This window comes from Neofelis nebulosa, chromosome 6 (genome assembly GCF_028018385.1).
Source record: "Neofelis nebulosa isolate mNeoNeb1 chromosome 6, mNeoNeb1.pri, whole genome shotgun sequence".
In the NCBI taxonomy this organism is placed as follows: Eukaryota; Metazoa; Chordata; class Mammalia; order Carnivora; family Felidae; genus Neofelis; species Neofelis nebulosa.
In genome coordinates this window covers 32,038,936-32,060,154 of record NC_080787.1, presented here as the reverse complement: position 1 = coordinate 32,060,154, position 21,219 = coordinate 32,038,936, and the positions used below count along the sequence as shown (strand labels likewise).

At 36.7% G+C, this 21,219-nt stretch overlaps 1 protein-coding gene across 6 annotated transcripts in view; it reads right to left on the bottom strand.

The window, feature by feature from the left end:
- Positions 1-21,219, bottom strand: part of EXOC2 (exocyst complex component 2) — a 282,492-nt gene that overhangs the window by 67,110 nt on the left and 194,163 nt on the right. For all 6 annotated transcript variants that reach the window (XM_058733209.1, XM_058733203.1, XM_058733204.1 and 3 more), the window contains one exon: positions 10,669-10,810. In XM_058733209.1, coding sequence (XP_058589192.1) covers positions 10,669-10,810 — 142 coding nt within the window. The remainder of the gene's footprint in view (positions 1-10,668; positions 10,811-21,219) is intronic.

Here is a 21,219-nt window from a genome sequence, read left to right as displayed (position 1 = left end):
ACTTGTGACCCAAGTGCAAGGCGGATCAGGAGCTGGGGAGCTCAAGTGACCCTTCTCTATGGATCTTCCCTGGGCTGGGGCCAGCGGTGCTTAACAAGGAAGGGGACCAGGGTAGCAACTTGCCTGGGACCCTACCATTCCCTCACATGGGGGCTTGTGCACTGGGTATAGGGGTTTCCCCAGGGGTCAAAGGCCTGGGACAGTTCAGTAGCTGCTGTTCACGCAAGCACATATGGCCACATGCATATCCCCTAGATTCAGATTGCTTGGAACTTTAAAGCTGTTCAATTTGGTTTTGTTTGTGCTAATTAAAAAAAAAAAAAAGTTTTTAATGAGGAAAAAATTGGAACACCCTGGGAAGGTCCTGGTTTCTTTGCTTCTCAGGGTACTGTAAGGCCTTACCTCTAGGAATCACTCTCTGCTCCATCTTTCTGGAAGCTGCCTAAACCTGCCCACATCCCCAGAGATCTGTGTCCCCCTTCACCCTCTGCTCCACAGAGGCTGGGCCAGCTGCATCTCCTAGGGACCTTGCATGGAGGGGAGGGATGCTTGGGCCTTGGCCCAGGCCACCCCTTTCTGTATACCTAGTGCTGCCTGCCTTGCTTGTGTCTGCTTGTGTATGTCAAGAGGCTAGAAACTAGAAAACAACAACAACAAAAACAAGCCATGGCAATCGCAAAGGAAAAAAAAGTCATCTAACTGGTGAAGGAAAAAGTAAAACTGTCACTATTTGCAGATGACATGATACTAAACAGAAAACTTTAAAGACTCCACCAAAAAAAATTGGAATAAATGAATTCAGTGAAGTTGCAGAATACAAAATTAATATACAGAAATTTGTTGCACTTCTATATACAAATTATAACGTGGCAGAAATTAAGAAATTAATCCCATTTACAATTACACCAAAAATAATAAAATACATAAGGATAAACTTAACCAAGGAAGAGAGGGACCTGTACTCTGAAAACTATAAAACTCTGATGAAAGAAACTGAAGATGAAACAAAACAATGGAAAGATATTCCATGCTCCTGCATTGGAAGAGTTACAATGTCTATACTCAAGGTACAGATTCAACATAATCCCTATCAAAATATCAACAGTATTTTTCACAGAACTAGAACATAATCCTAAAATTTGTATGGAACCATGAAAGACCCCCAAATAGCCAAAGCAATCTTGAGAAAGAACAACAAGCTCTAGGTATCACAACTCCAGGTTTCAAGATATACTATAAGGCTATAATAATCAAAACAGTATGGTCCTGGCACAGGAAGAGCTACATAGATCAATGGAACAGAATAGAGAGCTCAGAAATAAACCCATGCTTATATGGTATCTTAATCTATAGCAAATGAGGCAAAATACACAATGCAAAAAAAAAAAAGTCTCTTCAATTAATAATGTTGTAACAACTGCATGCAAAAGACTAAAACTAGATCACTTTCTTATACCATACATAAACTCAAAATGGAGTAAAGACCTAAATGTGAGACCTGAAACCATAAAACCTCTCTTAAAAGAAAACATAGGCAGTAATCTCTTGGACATCAGCCTTAGAAGAATTTTTCTGTATCTGTCTTCTCAAGGAAAGGTAACAAAAGCAAAAATAAACAATTGGTACTACATCAAATGGAAAAGCTTTTGCACATCAAAGGAAACCATTAACAAAATGAAAAGGCAACTAACTTACTGAATGTGAGAAGATTTGGAAATGATAACATCTATTAAAGGTTTATATCTCAACTATATAAAGAACTCCTACAACAACAAACACCTCCCACAAATAATACAATTAAAAGGGCAGAGGACCTCAATAGACATTTCTCCAAAGAAGATACAGAGATGGCCAAAAGACACATGAAAAGATGCTCAACATCATCAGGAAAATGCAAATCACAACTCCAATGAGATACCACCTCACACCTGTCAGAATAGCTAATTCAAAGAGATAAGAGAAAATAGTGCTGGTGAGGACATGGAGCAGGGGAACATTTGTGTACTACTAGTGGGGATGTAAATTGGTGCAGCCACAATAAAAAAAACCATATGAAGTTTCCTCAAAAAATTAAACACAGAAATACCATAAAACCCAGTAATTCCACTTCTGGGTATTCACCTGAAGAAAACAAAAGCACTTGAACATGAAACAAAAACATGAAAAGACATATGCACCCCTATGTTTATTGCAGCATTATTTGCAAAAACAAGATATGGAAGCAACCAAAGCATCCTTGGATAAAGGACAAATGGATAAAGATATGGTACCTGCATACAATGGAATATTACTCAGACATTAAAAAAGAATGAAATCTTGTCATTTGCAACATGGATGAACCTAGAGGGTATAATGCTAAGTGAAATAGGTCAGACAGAAAAAAATAAATATCGTATGATTTCACTTATATGTGAAATCTAAGAAACAAAACAAACAAAAACAGAAAAAGACTCATAAATACAGAGAATGAACTGGTAGTTATCAAAGGGGAGGTGGGTGGAGGAATGGCTGAAATAGATGAAGGGGATTAAGAGGTACATACTTCCAGTTATATAAATAAATATGTCATAGGGATGAAAAGTACAGGATAGGGAATATAGTCATTAATATTTTAATAACTTTGAATGGTGAAATACAGTAACTATATTTACTATGTGAGCATTTCACAATGTATAGATTTGCTGAGTAACTGTGCTGTATATCTGAAACTAATATAATATTGTATGCCAACTATACTTCAATAAAAATTGATAATTAAAAGTTAATTACCTATATAAAAATGGTTAAGTTTAAATTCATTAATTAAATATATATAAGGAATACATATATAAGTTTATATGCCTTTTAGATAGAAAAAAATCATTAAAACCAAATTTAAGTAAAAATTTAAAGAAAAATTAATTTTATTTAATCTATTATAAAGATGTGAATTTCCATATGCATTTGTAAATGGAAAACAATATTCTTAATTTACTTATAATTTATCAAATGCAAATACTCAGAGCTCTTAATAACTATGGATAATAGAACAATTAAACAATCAGTTAGGTGACTCATAACTAACCAGAATAATCTTTCCTGACATGTACACAAATAAAGGGGTGACAGCAATTTAAATATCCAACTGTCAGGTTAAAAAAGCATAGCAATGGCTCTAACGGATATCTCCTCTTGAATCATGAAATTAATCAACTGGATTTTTTTTTAATTACTACATACAGTATCAGAAACTAAATTTATTGCCAACTACAGTAATAAGTAATCAGTTACCTATCTGATTTGCAAAATTGTTTTTCAAGATGAAAACTCTAAAGATAATACTAATGTTGTTAATTGAAATTATTTTGCAAGATTAACAGTCAAACTATTTTGGCTGTTCACTTTACATGAGGTCTCAACTTAAGTCAACTTTAAACAAACTAAGAATCACTATATGACTATGCAAGACAGGTTCAGTTAGTGATCATGAAGTCAAAACTACACAAAGAACAGTATTAAAAACAGTTTATAAAAGGGAAACAAACATTGACAATTTCTAAGTGTTTTTGGAATTTGGGAAAGAGTAAATAAATTGCTGACACTGCAGTGCCATGTGCCTTCTATTCTTGAAAGGATGTTTATTTAAAAAAAAAAAAAAGGAGGTGAAAGCCATACCACTTAATGTCACACAGGCAGGAGAATCTTAATTTTCTACAAAAAATTTATCCAGGGGCCACAAACCATTATTACTCACATCAGTGGCTTAAACTAGCTCAATTTTATGGCTGAGAAAATATGAAGGTAGTAGAGAAGAAACTTTGAGTACCTTAAATAAATATTATAAAGGGAGGACTGGGAAACTTTGAATCACTGAAATCATCTAATTGGATGAAATAGAAACCAAAAATCCCTAACAGCCTGGCATTGCCTTTCCCACACTCCTTGCTCTCTTGTGACTCCTCACTGAGGTCATTTCCTGGCATCCACCATGGCATAACAGTGGCCAGTAATCACAGCCTCTGAAGTAGTAAAAGGACCATGCCCCTTTAGGGAAAAGAAGACCTCCTGAACTGCTCTTTTCCAAAGACACCCCTTAAAGGGATGAGCTAATAAGAAAGACCTCAGTCCTACCCCATCAGGAATTCTGTGATTGCTGTTGCTCATCTTCAGCATGCACTAAAGGCACCTAACTGCTTATTAGGGGAAGCTCCAAGTCTGGGGTAGGGAAGGAGGTGGAAAGACAGCCCTCCTCTGCATCATTTACAAGTAAATTATGTTTCTCAGTAACAACCAGAGTTTCAATGGAGATAGATATGAACAAGTGTTAGTGGAGACTGAAGCTTAGTGACCAAGCCTTGTTGTAGCAATCATTGAACATGCAGGAAACTTGGAGTGGCTATGTCATGATTTTTCCCATTCTCACAGAAACATCACAAATAATTTCATAACCTTAAACAAATACCAAATAATTTAAGAACAATGTCAGTGCTAACAATTATGTTCAACACATGCTCATCATCGGAAAAAAATATTAAATTTAACTAAATTCACTTAAACTACTGATGTGTGGGATATACTTTATATTCACATTTTAACTCAGATGCAATTGTTCAAACTTTAGGGAGTGCATAAAACTACCATATGAGAATTCACAGAAGATAAGAACATGAGTGCTAAAAGGCTTATTTTGGGGCGCCTGGGTGGCTCAGTCGGTTAAGCGGTCGACTTCGGCTCAGGTCGTGATCTTGCGGTCCGTGAGTTCGAGCCCCACATTGGGCTCTGTGCTGACAGCTCAGAGACTGGAGCCTGCTTCTGTTTCTGTGTCTCCCTCTCTCTCTGCCCCTCCCCCATTCGCACTCTGTCCCTCTCTGCCTTTCAAAAATGAATAAATGTTAAAAAAATTAAAAAAAAATAAAAGGCTTATTTTAATTCAATTCAACAAATAATATCTACTGCGTACCACCTAAAAAAAAGTCAACAAGAATAATGGAAACTAGAAGATTACATGATTAACTCTTTTATTGAAAAAAATTAGAATAATCACTGCAAAACCATGTAGCAAATACTTGAAAGATAACAAACTGAAGACTGACCTACAGATTTAGTTAAGACTGTATACTAATAAATTACCCATCTTTGTTCACTTAACAAGCATTTACAGAGCATCTTCTGTTATGTAGACTCTGCTAAACCCTGGGAGTATGGATATGAAAAAGTCAGCCACTGTGCTAAGGAGTCCCAGCACAGCAGAACAGCAGCAAGCAGATGATGACAATTCCTATGTATAAGAGGGACAGAAAAGTGCTTCAGGAGCAGGAGGGATGAGGGAAACCAACCCAACCTGGAGGTGTGCAAGGAGGTGGAAAGGAAAGCTTCCCAGAGGAGGCAGTGCTTACTTATCAGAAAAGAGCAGGAGTGGAGAAGGCTTTCAGGACTGAAATGGCTCTGACCGCTAGTTGCCTAGAGAAGGGATGTGTAAGAGGTATAGGGAAGAAGCATGAGGGAGGTAAAGGATAGCCATAATTAAGTGTAAGCAATGTCTAGCAAGTTTAGGTTTAAGCCTGAGGGAGAATAGGTCATCCTGAAGCGTTTGAAGCAGAGGAGTGACAGATCTCATTTATATTTTAGAAAGAGGAGTTTTTCAAAAAGGCAGAAGTGAACCTGAAACAGGCAAGATTGGGTGCTGGTACGAAGAAGAGAACCCTCAAGTATCTTGACAAGAAACAGTGAAAAATGATGAGGGGCAGAACTCAGAAATGGAAATGAGGGGACTCATAACCAAGTGTTTTCTTGAACAAGATGGAGAGGGGAGTCTTAGCTGAGGTCTTCACCCATTCCCAGTGAGTGGAGGTTCAGCAGCAGAAAGAGCTGATGTGGTGATGATGAGAAAGCAAAGGTGATGAGTTTGCTTTTGGACTTGCTAAGCTGAAGAGGTCTCTGGAATGTTTCAGTGGAAACATCTACTAGGAAGGCTGATAGAAAGACCTTGATCTCAAAGTAGAGAGATTAGGCTATAGATGTAGATGCTGGAGGCACCAGTCAGTCTGATTTTATCTATATTATGGTGGATGAAATCACTCAGAGATAGTTTGAGGACAGTCTGACAAGAAGAGAGAAAGATAGAGTCCTGGGGATACCAGCAGTGTAAGGCTATGCAGAGGAAGAGAAGCCAATCCACCAAGGAAGCTGAGGGCTGTCAACTAGTAGTGGGATCAGAGATGCCACAGAAAGTCTCAGGAAGGGAGTTCAACAATGGGAGTACTACAGAAACATGGAATATGAAGTGTTTGCATCACAGATTCCAAACTACAGCTGACCCTTGAACAATGCAGAGTTTGGGGTGCTGACTCCTAAACAATGGAAAATCCACTGTAACTTTGTGCAAAAAGTTAATTACTAATAGCCTACTGTTGACCAGAAGTCTTACCAATAACATAAACAGTCAATGAACACATATTTTGTATACTCTGTGTATTATTTAATATATATAATACATACAATATATATTATATATTTATATATTATATATACAATACATTTCTACTGTATTCTTACAATAATGTAAGCTACAAAAAAAGAAAATGTTATTAAAGAAATAAGGAAGAGGAAATACATTTTCAGTGTTGTGCTGTGTTAAAAAAAATTCATGTATGAGTGGAACTGTATAGTTCAAACCTGTGTGTTCAAGGGTCAGCTGTATAGCATCAGAGGTAGCTTCAGTGAGAACAGTCTCAACTGGGGGGGGGATGTGGCAGGCTTCAGGGGATGAGAGAGATCAAGTGACACAAGAACACAGATAGCCCTAGCATGGACTCTTTGAGGGAAGACATAACTTTTTAAAAGCTGGGTTGTAAAGAGAAGAGTGATGGGGATTGTGATTTACAGTTAGGGCGACTACAGCTGCTAGTTTAGTGCTTAATGTCCTACCCCCTGGATTCACAAGAGATTATAAATAATCTGGTTATTTTAAGATTGCTAAAATTTAGAAAATTAGAACCACAGGTAGTAAGTGGTAATTATATGCAAGTCATTTAGTCAGATGTTATAAGGACACAAATTAACTAAAGCCATTTGCCTGCAAGAGACTTAAAACTTAGGATGTACATGCCTGTGTGCATGTGTGTGTGTTTGCACGTACATGGCCTGTCTATAACAACTGCTTTATTTTTGAATATCTGGGATTGCTAAACTATTTCCACAAAAGTTTGGCATAGCAAGGCTCAGGCTTTTCTTTCCCTATGAGATAATTTATTTATGTATACACAAGGGGAGGTGCTCCAAATGAAAAAGGAAAAGTGGTCACCAGATGCCATCCCTCTCAGCAGTCTTAGAAGGTGAAAGCAGCCCAGACGAAGGAGAAGCAGTTATCAGGCTGGTCCACAGCACTTGGCAATTTTTGTCTAATTCTTCTAAGACTGGGGAGAAAGGGCAGGGCAGTGACATTTAGCTCACTAGCAGTGGTCCAGGAACAGTAAGGGCAATATCTCAGTATTGTGCACTGTTACCCTGAGTAGAAAATAGATTTTACTGAAATTCAACGCTTCTAATATCCATCCTTGGAATTCTGAAACTTTCAGTCATTGCTCTACAAAAATACTTAAATAATTTGAAGTCTGTAAATGTGAAAAGAATCTCCTCACATCATTAAAAATTCCTCCAAAATTGGGGAATAAAAACAGATACAAAAATATATATATTATGTACATATACTAAAGAATTATAAAAGAGGTTAAAGGGTGTAGTAGGGATTCAGGAAAAAAGAGTCCTGTTGGGGTTGATGGAGGAAGACTTTCCAGAAAAACCACTCCTTTCATAGACAGACCCTGAAGCATGCACAGGCCAGCTAAGGAAGAGATGACCAGGAAGTGAAGACACTAGCAGAGGCACCCATGGTAGCTACAAAGAGGTCATCCAAGTAGTCGCTGAACAAATATTTACTGACCAGACTTACGTACCAAGCAGTAGTTTAGATACTGGAGGTACAGAATTCAAGAAGCAAAATTTTGTTTGTGAATTTGCAAATTTGTGATGAATTCTTCTGGTGGCATTTCTCACCTGATTTGAATAAGGATACTACATTATCACTCCTCATCTAAGTATTCATATGTTTCCCTGCAGAAATCCTTGCTGGGAATGTAACATAATATATGGCACAAGCACTATGTCTTTCTAAAATCCAAAAATATTGAAATTCCAAAATCTGGGCCCAAGAGTTCTGAAAAGGGATTATAGATGAAAAATTCCAGAGGCTACTGACTGATGATCTTGAGAATGATAATTTGTTGTTAAAAGTCATGTGTGTTCACTTAAAGTGATAATTAACCCACTATGACCTCATAGATTTAGCTGCAGTAAGTTCAACCAGTATAAAGGCCAGTGCTGAAACCACATCTATAGCATTCTCCCTTGTAACTAATTATTTTACAAGTAAAATATGAGTAGTTTTCATAGGTTAAATTTAAAACACCATACTTATTGTCCATTGGCCATGTCATTTCTTCAGGTTGGATGGCTAGTATGGTGATATTTAAGTTTAAGACCTGAATGATAAAAGGGAATCAGTTCTATGAAGGGAGAATTACTGCCTAAGCAAAGGGAAAAACCAGTCTTGAAGGGGTAAGGTGGAAGGATTTGGAAACAAAAAGATATGGGCAACAAAAAGGCTCACTGTGCTAAAGTGCAGCTGGAGAGAGGCCATGGGGTACACTCATGGATGATGGGCCAAGCAACCAGGGCACCAGTCAAGGGCCTGCCCTGTCCTGTTTTGCACATTTTACTGTAAATATAATGGGAAGATATTGCAAGGATTGTAAAATATGAACAGAATTTGAGTTAAACTTTAAAAGGATATATTTGGAGGCACCTGGGTGGATCAGTCGGTTAGGCATCTGAATCTTGATTTTGGCTCAGGTCATGATCTCATGGTTCGTGGGTTTGAGCCCCACGTCAGGCTCCACAGTAACAGTACAGAGCCTGCTTGGGATTCTCTCTCCTTTTTTCTAAAACTTCCTCACTCATGCTCAAGTGTGTGTGTTCTCTCTCTCTCTAAAGATAAATAAATACACTTAAAAAAAAGAATTACAAAAGGATACATGTGGACATGAACTATAATCCAGTTTGGACAAAGTGTGTGTATAGAAAAGTAACAGAGTTTAAGGAAAAAAGATTAATTATGGCCAGCTGTAGGTAGAAGAACTCATATGACTACAATGATTGTCAGAAAATCAAATACTTATATAGTCACATAAAATATCTTTTTTTTTTAAATGTTTATTTATTTTTGAGAGAGAGTCAGAGACAGAGTGCAAGCAGGGGAGGGGCAGAGAGAGAGAGAAGGAGACACAGAATACGAAGCAGGCTCCAGGTTCCGAGCCATCAGCACAGAGCCCAACATGGGGCTCAAACTGAGCCATGAGATCATGACCTGAGCCGAAGTCGGACGCCCAAATAACTGAGCCACCCAGGTGCCCCAAATATCTTTAATTTAATGATTATGGTTTTTAGTTTTGACTTCTAGCATCGAAATTATGCTATCACCTAATATTAACACCACACAATAAAAATCCAAAGTTATTTAAAGATTAAACAATTTAATCACCATCTAAGAAATGCACTACACAATTAAAAAAAAGGGTTTAAACAATTAGGTAAAAGAATGAAAATTAACTCAAGCCTATTAACAATTCACTGCTATATCTACATATATACATTTAAACAGAATCTATGCCTAATATCAACATGACCATTTCTATGTAAGACTCTTATAAAAAAGGTTAATAGGGAGCCTGGTTTTACGTATTTCACATTATTTCATACTACACATAATCCACACATAATCATAAACATTTGACGCATCAAGAAGTTTGATTCAGCAAACAATAGTTATTTTTAAAATATGTATCATGAAGTGATTTAAATGACTTCATTTGATGTCACAGAAATAATACTGGAACTGTCAATCATCCTTCTCTGGCCCAATTTTCTTTGTTAAATTACTATAATGATCATACTCTTACACATTTTTCCTCTATCTTTCACCTTTTCAGCATTAATAATTAGGTCATATATAGAAGTGACCAGATTTCTTAAATTTTTGGATGATAGTCACAAAGTTATCATATAAAACTGTCACTCATAGTATATCTATGCAATGAAGCCACATTGTGGGAAAAAGGTACATGTTACTAAAATGATTGAATACTATAAGGTGTAACTAATTACTTTCTGGAATTTAAGAATAATTTTAAGTCTTAAATATTAATAATATAAAGTACACTAATATCCAAACTATCAAAAATGGGTTTAAGCTAGTAAAACGTTAAAATCAAACTAATCCCTGAGTAAATATGAGAAAAAATGTGAATAAAAGAAAAGCATTTTAAGAATATGCTAATTGAGGGGTACCTGGGTGACTAAGTTGGCTAAGTGACTGACTCTTGATTTTGGCTCAGGTCATGATCTCACAGTTTGTGGGTCTGGGCCCTGCATCAGGCTCTGAACTGTCATTATGGAGCCTGCTTGGGATTCTCTCCTTCTCCCTCTATCTCTGCCCCTCCTCGGCAATTGTGCTCTCTCTCAAAATAAATAAACATAAAAAAAAAAGAATATACTGAAATATCGTATCCATATTTATTACTCTAGATGTACTGGACTACTTTTAGAGAACTTCAGTAAATTGAAACCATTTACCTGTTGGTGGCAGGCAGTCTTTCCAATCAAAATAGCCTGCATAAATTCCAGGTTCTAAGGAGCCAACAATAGGATCTGCTTTCAACTCAATGTAATTTTCAAAGAGTCTTTGATCTAATTCTTTCAATGAGGCCATGCTAACCTATAAACACATAATAAAGAAAAACTGTGAGTTGTCTATTTGAGCATGAAGGAAAAAGTAAAATAATATAAATACTTCAGTATATTTTAAAAATACTTGTAATTTTTCCTAGAAAAATCATGATTTTTGTTTATTTTCAGTAACAAAGACCACAGGTATTTAACAAGAACTAATTACCACATATGGACTATACACAGAAAGTTCAGCCTACATGAACTGCAAGTTCCTGCTGGTAGTGGGAATAGAACAGGGTAAGGAAGGTAGCCTCAGTCCTACAAGTCTGTGCCTGGTCTCACTGGCACTCAAGAGGCCAAGACGTTGCAGAGTAGGTAGGTAGAGTCCTAAATTTGAGAGTAAAGAATCTGTGGGCCCCGGGGCCTCTGCAGTGGACTATTGGTGATCTGTCTGCTTCTATACCACATACTCTAGCAGCTATAAACAGGAATATCTGTGAAGAAGTAAAATTCAGATGTAGAAAACACAAGCAACAACTTGAACTTAGAAAAATAATGAAAACACTTAAGGAGATTAATGTACAATACAACACAAGACTTTACGGAGATAATACACATGATTTCAAAAAAGCTAACAATTGAGTACATTAATTGGAGCAACCAATGGTCACTACTGAGACTGAAATTGAGTGTAATAAGTACTTCAAAGCACTGAGTAAAATGTAAAGGGGTGGAAATTATGAAAGAAGAGACTTAGATCCAGGAACTCTTATATGCAAAGAAACAGAAATTCAAATAGGATAATATGAGCGGTCACAGAAGAGATAATAAACAAGCAATAGTGGGGAGGAGTTAAGAAGGCAGAATAGTAAGAGGGTCCTGGGCTTGTCTTGGCCCTCGAACACAGCTAGAACAACAAACCATTTTGAACACCTAGGAAATCGATCTGAGGATTAATAGAACAATCTGCCTAATTTGAGGAACAAAACAGGGCTGGTACGTGGTGTGGAGAGGTGAACTGGGGGAGAGAAGAGCTGCAGTGATGCAGAGGGGAGGGAGAGGAACAAAGAAAGATGGGGAGAGTGCAGTGTGTCATCTTTGCTCAAGAAAGTACTCCCCATGAATGCAGCTAGAGAGAAAGAGTGAATACATGCACAGGGGACTGCACAAGAAAATTGTTCCCCAATATCAATGGCAGAGAAAAACGGAGAGGTTTCAATACAAGTTTTTTATACACAGTGGAGCACAGAGTCTGAAGTTTCAGAGGTCAGTGCCTGGCAGTGCTCCACTAAGAAAGCAGGGCAGAGGCCTAGGAGCAGACAGTACAGTCTGAGATCCCCTGGGTGGCATAGGGAGAAGCACTTCCCCTGCTTAGAGTGCATTTGGTAGTGGCGATAAGGCCTCTGTGAGGCAAAAGACTGGGCAGGCACCATCCCATCAAGCTTCTATGTTCACCCATATAAGAACAAAGATGCTGGCTGAGGGCAGCAAACCCTCACACCAGCTGTGTATTGCAATTTACCCTAAAGTCTGAGCTGCTGCTGCTGCACAGATGCATGATCATTTCCTGGTCTTAGCGCGGGGAGACCCTCCCCCAGAGGATCATTTTGAGTCCGAACCTCAGGGTTTTTTTAAGTGCAGGGTTTTGAAGCAGCCAGGCCTGAGGTAAAACTGTGGAAGGAGGCACCAACTGGTAGGTGAACAACTCTGGGGTAGGTGGGGAGCTGACAGAAGCAGGGAACACAGGAGAGGTAATCCTCTTTCAGTGAGAATACTAAGAACTTCCTCCTCTGGAGATTTGAGAGCTGGCAGAGCCAGTTTCACCATTAGCCCAACAGGGACAGACTCCAGTCAGCTAAACAGCACCACCAAACAGAGAATGGAGCCATTACACCAAAGCCACACTGCCCACTCCAGGTACAGCTCCACTGTAGCAAGCTGACCTGAGAAACAAAGTGGCAGTATCCTCCCCAAGAGGACCAGCACAAATCCCTTCCATGTGCTCAGTCTACTGTACATAGAGTGCTGCAAAATTTCAGCACTAGGAGATACTGAATCTAGATTCACTTGGGTTCCTTTTTGTTTGTTTGAATTTTGCTTCTGTTTTTTTTGTTGGTGTTGTTTTCTTTTGTTTCTTTGATACAGAAAGAGCAAATTTTTTAAATTTTATTTTATATATTTATTTCAACTTTTAGTTTTTTTTTAATTTTAATGTATTTTCTTCTTTATTCTTTTAAACATTTTTTTTAATGTTTATTTATTTTTGAAAAAGAAAGACAGAGTGCAAGTAGGAGAGGAGCAGAAAGAGAGGGAGACATCAAAATCCACTGGAAGCAGGCTCCAGGCTCTGAGCTGTCGGCAGGGAGCCTGATACAGGGCTTGAACTCACAAGCTGTGAGATCATGATCTGAGCTAAAGGAGGATGCTTAACAGACTGAGCCTCCCAGGTGCCCCGTTTTCTGCTTTTTTCTTATACCTATATTCTATCAAGCTTCTCTTAACAAGCAGACCAAAACACACCTAGGATCTAGCTTCCTTTAATTGATTTTTTAAAGATGTTTAATTTTTTATTTCATTCTATTTATTATTATTATTGTTACTATCATCATCATCATCATCATCATCATCATCATCATCATTTTTTCTTCCTCCAAAATGACAAGACAGAGGAGTTCATCTCAAATAAAAGAACAGAACAAATGACAGCCAGGAATCTTATCAATGCAGATATAAGTAAGATGTCTAAACTAAAATTTAAAATCATGATTTATGGGGCACCTGGGTGGCTCAATGAGTTAAGTGTCTGATTCTTGGTTTCAGATCAGGTTATGATCTCATGGTTTGTGAGTTTAAGCCTTGGGTCAGGCTATGTGCTGGTGGTGCGGAGCCTCTTTGGGATTCTCTCCTTTTGCCCCTGCCCCCCACTAGCACTTACTCACTCTCTGTCAAAACAAATAAAAAATAAAAACACGATTGTAAGGATACTAGCTGGGCTTGAAAAAAGCATATAAGACCCCAGAGAATCCCTTTCTGCAGAGATATAAGAACTAAAATCTAGTCAGGCCAAAATTAAAAATGCTATCACTGAGATAGATGTAAACCCAAAAGGAGGCCATAAAAACGAGAATAGACAAGGCAGAGGAGCAAATCAGTGATACAGAACACAAAATTATGGAAAATAATGAAGCTGAAAAGAGGAGGGAAACAAAAGTCAGGGATCACAAAGGCAGACTTAGGAACTCAATGATTTATTAAAACCTAATAACATTCATATCATAGGAGTCTCAGAAGATGAAGAGAGAGAAAAAGGAGCACAAGGTTTATGTGAGCATATTATAGCTGAAAACTTCCCTAATTTGGGGAAGGACCAAGACATCAAAATCCAAGAAACACAGAGACCTCCCATTAAGTTCAACAAAAGTTGGGGCACCTGGGTGGTTCAGTTGATTAAGCATCTGACTTCGGCTCAGGTCATGATCTCACAATTCATGGTCTCAAGCCCCACATCAGGCTCTGCACTGAGAGCTTAGAGCCTGCTTTGGATTCTCTGTCTCCCTCTCTCTCTCTGCCCTTCCTCCACTTGTGCTATCTCTCTCTCAAAAGTAAATAAACAAACATTAAAAAAAAAATTCAACAAAAGCCAGTCATCATCAAGGCATATCATAGTCAAATTCACAAAACACAGAAAGAAAGAAAGCATCATGAAAGCAACAAGGGAAAAAAAGTCCTTAACCTACAAAGGAAGAAAGATCAGGTTGTAGCAGAACTGTCCACAGAAACTTGGCAGGCCAGAGAGAAGTGGCAGGATATATTCAGTGTGCTGAATTGGAAAAATATACAGTGAAGAATTCTTAATCTAGCAAGGCTGTCATTCAGAATAGAAAGAGAGATAAAGAATTTCCCAGACAAACACTCAAGGAATTTGTGACCACTAAACTAGCCCTGCAAGAAGTTTTAAGGGGGACTCTTTGAGTGGAGAAAAAAATGAAAGACCAAAAGCAACAAATATCAGAAAGGTCCAGAGAGGATCACCAGAAACATCAACTATACAGGCAATACAATGGCACTAAATTCAATCTTTCAATAATCACTATGAATGTAAATGGACTACATTTACATAGGGTAACAGAATGGATACAAAAAACAGGAGCCATCTATGTATTGCCTACGAGAGACTCATTTTAGACCTAAAGACACCTGCAGATTGAAAGAGAAGGGATGGAAAAACATCTATCATGCTAATGGACATCAAAAGAAAGCAGTAGTACCCATACTTACATCAGACAAACCAGATTTTAAAACAAACACTGTAACAAGAGATGAAGAAGAACATTATATCATAATTAAGGGGTTTATGCATCAGGAAAACCTAACAGGTGCAAGACTTTATGTCCCTAACATGGAAGAACTAAAATACATAAATCAACTAATAACAAACATAAAGAAACTCACTGATAATAAAGCAACAATAGGGGACTTTAACACCCAAATTATAGCAATGGGCAGATTATCTGAGCAGAAAATCAACAAGGAACCAATGGATTTGACCAACACACTGGACCCAATAGACTTAACAGATATATACAGAACTTTCATCCTAAAGCAGAATACACATCCTTTTTGAGTGTGCATGGGAAATTCTCTGGAATAGATTACACACAGGGTCATAAATCAGTCCTCAACAAGTGCAAAAAGACTGAGATCATAGTATGCATATTTTCAGATCACAATGCTATGAAATTTGGTGTAAACCACAAGAAAAAATTTGGAAAGCCCTCACATACATGGAGGTTAAAGAACAACCTACTAAAGAATGAATGGATTAACCAGAAAATTAAAGAAGAAATTAAAAAAAAAAAAACATGGAAGCAAATGCAAATGAAAACATGACAGTCCAAAACCTTTGGGATGCAGCAAAGGCTAAGAGGAAAGTATATTGCAATTCAGGCCTATCTCTAGAAGCAAGAAAGGTCACAAATACATGATCTAAACTTACACTTAAAGAAGCTAGAAAAGAAACAGCAAATAAAACCTAAAGTCAGCAGAAGGCGGGGAATAAAGATTAGAGCAGAACTAAATGATACAGAAACAAACAAAAAAACAGTATAACAGATCAACAAAACTAAGAGATGGTTCTTTAAAGAATTAACAAAATTGTTAAACCCCCTAGTCAGACGTATCAAAAAGAAAAGAGAAAGGACCCAAAAGATAAAAGCATGGATGAAAGAGGAGAGATCACAATGAACATCACAGAAATAAAAACAGTTGTAAGAGAATACCATGAAACATTATATGCCAACAAATTGGGCAATCTGGAAGAAATGGACAAATTCCTAGAAACATACAAATTACAACTGAAACAGGAATAAATAGAAAATTTGGACAGACCCATAACCAGCAAAGAAATTGAATCAGTTATCAAAAATCTCCCAACAAACAAGAATCCTGAGCCAGATGACTTCCCAGGGGAATTCTATCAGACATTTAAAGAAGAGTTAACATCAATTCTTCTCAAACTATCCCCCCAAAATAGAAGGAAAACTTCCAAACTAATTCTTACAAAGTCAGAATAACCTTGATTCCAAAATCAAAGACCCCACTTAAAAGGAGAATTTAGGTCAATATCCCTGATGATGGATGCAGAAAGTCTCAACAAGATACTAGCAAATCGAATTCAACAGTACATTAAAAGAATTATTCACCATGATCAAGTGGGATTCATTCCTGGGCTGCAGGGCTGGTTCAACATTCACAAATCAATCAACATGATACATCACATTAATAAAAGAAAGGATAAGAACCATATGATCCTGTCAATAGATGCAGAAAAAGCATTTGACAAAACACAGCATCCTTTCTCAATAAAAACCCTCAAGAAAGTGGGGATAGAAGGAACATACATTAACATTATAAAAGCCATGTATGAAAGACCCACAGTTAATACCATCCTCAATGGGGAAAAACTGAGAGCCTTCACCCTTAGGTGAGGAAAAAGACAAGGATGTCCACTGTCACAATTAGTATATAACATAATAATAGAAGTCTTAGCCTCAGTAATCAGACAACAAAAAGAAATAAAAGGCATCCAAATCTGCAAGGAAGAAGTCAAACTTTCACTATTTACAGATGACGTAATAGTATATGCAGAAAACCTGAAAGACTCCACCAAACAATTGTTAGGTCGACCTAACACATGAATTCAGCAAAGTCATAGGATATGAAATCAACGTACAGAAATCTGTTGCATTTCTATACACCAATAACAAAACAGCAGAAAAAGAAATCAAGGAATCGATCCCATTTCCAGTTGCACCAAAACCAATAAGATATCTAGGAATAAACCTAAAGAGGTAAAAGATCTGTACTCTGAAAATTATAGAAGACTTACGAAAGAAATTGAAGGGGACACAAAAAAAATGGAAAAGCATTCCATACTCATGAATTAGAAGAACAAACACTGTTGAAATGAATATACTAGCCAAAGCAATCTACACATTTGATGTAATCCCTATCAAAATACCACTAGCATTCTTTGCAGAGCCAGATCAAACAATCCTAAAATTTGCATGGAACCACAAAACACCCTGAATAGCCAAAGGAATCCTGAAAAAGAAAAACAAAACTGGAGGCATCCAATTCCAGATTTCAAGCTATATTACAATGCTGTAATCATCAAGACAGTATGGTACTGGCATAAAAATAGACACACAGATCAATGGAACAAAACAGAAAACCCACAATGGACTCGCAACTTTATGGTCAACTCATCTTTGACAAAGCAGGAAAGAATAACCAAAGGAAAAAAGTCTCTTCAACAAATGGTGCTGGAAAAACAGGATGATGCAGAAGAATGAAACTGGACCACTTTCTTACACCATGCTCAAAAATAAATTCAAAATGGATGAAAGTCCTAAATGTGAGACAAGAAACCATCAAAACCCTAGAGGTTACAGACAGTAACATCTGTGACATTGGCTGTAGCAACTTCTTACTAGATATGTTTCCTGAGAGAAGGAAAACCAAAGCAAAAATTAACTACTGGGACTTCATCAAAATAAAAAGCTTCTGCACAGTGAAGGAAATAAACAAGAAAACTAAAAGGCAACCAATGGAATGGGAGAAGATATTTGCAAATGACATATCAGATAAAGGGTTAGTACCCAAAATCTATAAAGAACTTATCAAACTCAACACCCAAAAACCAAATAACCCAGTTAAGAAACGGGCAGAGGACATGAATAGACACTTTTCAAAGAAGACATCCAGATGGCTAACAGACACATAAAAATGCTCAACATCACTCATCATCAGGGAAATCTCAAAACCACAATGACATACCACCTTACACCTGTTGGAATGGCTTAAAATTAACAACACAAGAAACAATGGGTGTTGGTGAGGATGTGGAGAAAGGGGAACCCTCTTACATTGTTGGTGGGAATGCAAAATGGTGCAGCCACTCTGGAGAACAGTATGGAGGTCATTAAAAAAACTAAAAATAGAACTACCCTACAATCAAGCAATTGCACTATTAGTATTTATCCAAATGATTCAAAAATATAGATTCAAAGGGGTATATACATGCCAATGTTTACAGCAGCATTATCAACAATAGCTCACCTACAGAGAGAGCCCATATGTCCATCAACTGATGAATGGATAAATATACCACATCTGTGGTATATACAAAAAATGAAATATTACTCGGACATCAAAAAGAATGAAATCTTGCCATTTGCAATGATGTGGATGGAGCTAGAATGTATTAGGCTAAGCAAAATAGGTCAATCAGAAAAAAGACAAATACTATATGATTTCACTCATATGTGGAATTTAGGAAATAAAACAGGTGAATCTATGGGAAGAAGGGGAAAAAAGAGAAGAAATGAAACAAAGCACAAGAGACTGTTAATGATAGACAACAAACTGGGTTGATGGAGGGATAATTGTGGGAGATGGGCTAGATGGGTATTAAGGAAGGCACTTGTTGTGATGAACACTGGGTGTTGTATGTAAGTGATGAATCACTGAATCCTACTCCTGAAACCAATATTGCTCTGTATCTTAAATAATTAAAATTTAAATAAAAAAAAAACAAATAGAATAAAATATCGAGATCTACAGACTGACTTTGCAATTTGAATAGGCTTGCTGGGTTCCAGGCTAGACATATGAGATACTGCAAAAAATGTTTAAGTGCCTAATTTCTAAATATTTAAAAAAGAGAGAGAAAATTTTTAAGCTTCCAGCTCAAAAAAATAAATTACTTAAAAAGAATAATCAGTTTGACATGAGATTTCTCAGATGCAACACTAGAACTTAAAGTCATTGGAATAATATCCACAGGAATGGAATACTATATTAAGCCAAGATGTCATTCATTTAATAGAGTCTAAGAAACAGGTTTCTGGCCATGCAAAGATTCAAAGAATATATATCACCATACACTTGAGAAAGGGTTGACACCTAACAATAGTAAATATATCAGACTAAGAAGGATGAACAATTGAGGATAACAGTGACAGGCAATGAACTTTGAGTTCCCTTCTAGCCTCCCTCATCTCTCTTTTTCTAATAGTTAGAAACATAAACCTACAAGATGATTAGAGATATTCCAGACATGTGAAATACAAATGCTAATACCTGAAAGACAGGAGGCATCCAAAAAGGAAATACTAATAACAATCTAGAATGACAATGAAAATACAACATATCAAAATCTATGTGACAGAGATATAGCAGTGGGTTTTATAACTAAAAATGCATTAATTAGAAAAAAAAGTTTCATAGGAAGAGAAGGTTAAAATAAATGCTTTAATCTTCTCCCTCAAACAGCAAGAAAAAGAAAATGAAATTCATAGAAAGTACAAGGAAAAATTAAGAAGAGATATCTATTAAATTTTTTTTAAGATTATTATTGGAGGAAAAAATGCGAAAAGTGGGTTCTTTAAAGGGTTATTATAGTGTTATGTTAGTAAGTATGACAACTACAACTACAATCTACAAATAAGTTATAAATAAGTGGAATTATCTCAATAGATGACAAAAATGGACTTAATAAGTGTCCCTTCTCACCATTTAATTCAAAATTGTACTAGAGATCCTAGTCCATGCACTATAGTAAACAATATCAGGAAAGAAAACTGTTTTTTTTTTCAAGAAATACTCTAATATATATCTATAAAATAATAACATAATATTAACACCATGTAATAATAAAAAATAGATCAGGGGCGTCTGGGTGGCTCAGTCGGTTGAGCTTCTGACTCTTGATTTCAGCTGAGGTCACGATCCCAGGGTTGTGGGATAGAGGCCTGCATCAGGCTCCACACTGAGCACGGAGCTTGCTTAAGATTCTCTCTCTCTTTGCCTGTCTCCTCTGCTCACAGGTTCCCTCTCTTGCTCTCTAAAATTAAATTAAATTAAGAAACAGAATAGATCACACACCTGAATATAACAGTTAAAACTACAAAGCTTCTGGGAAAAAATATTCAGTACACTTGAGTAGGTAAAGATTTTGACAGGGTTCTAAATGATAAATTGGACCTCATCAAAACTAAAAATTTCTACTCAGAAGATAGCATTGTGAAAACAAAACAGCAAGCCATAGAAAAAAAAAATATATCTGACAAAGAATTTACATGCAGATTTCTAAAAATCACTCATAGAAAGGTGAACAATCCAATTAAACTATAGGCAAATGATTTGAAGAAGCACTTCCAAAAAGAAGGTATCTGAATAAGAATACCTAAATGTATAAGAATAAGTGCTTAATAATATTATTTATCAGAGAAAGCAACAGAATTAGCTAAAATTAAAAAAAGAATGATAGAATATTAAGTGTTTGTAAGAACAACATGGAGCAAAAGGAATACTCATACACAGCTATAAAATGAGCAATGAAATGACACACTCACTCTGGAAAACTATTCAGAATTTCAACCCATGACCAGCAATTCCACTTCTAGGTTTATATCCAAGATGAAAGAGTACAAATGTCCACAAAAGACTTTCACAGCAATGTTCATAGCAAGTTTATGCATAAAATCCTCAAACTGGAAATACTGTCTGTTACAATGAGAATGATTAAACAAAACTGAGTTATCCAAACTTAGCAAGAAAAGAAAATAAATTACTTATACATGCAACAATTTGGATGGATCTAAAAAATTATTAAGCTGGAGCAAAGCAGCTAGACATAAAAGATTAGTAACTGGTTCCATTTTATATGAAGTTAAAGAACAGGCAAAACTAATATATGCTAACAGAAATCAAAACAGTGGTGAGAAGGTGCCTACTGACTGGAATGGGGCATGAGGAAAATCTATCTATCTATCTATCTATCTATCTATCTATCTATCTACGTGTGTGTGTGTGTACACACACACAAGGTATAGATAAACAAGTTACCTATCAATGCACACTTAATTTTGTGTGTTTTACTACATATAATCT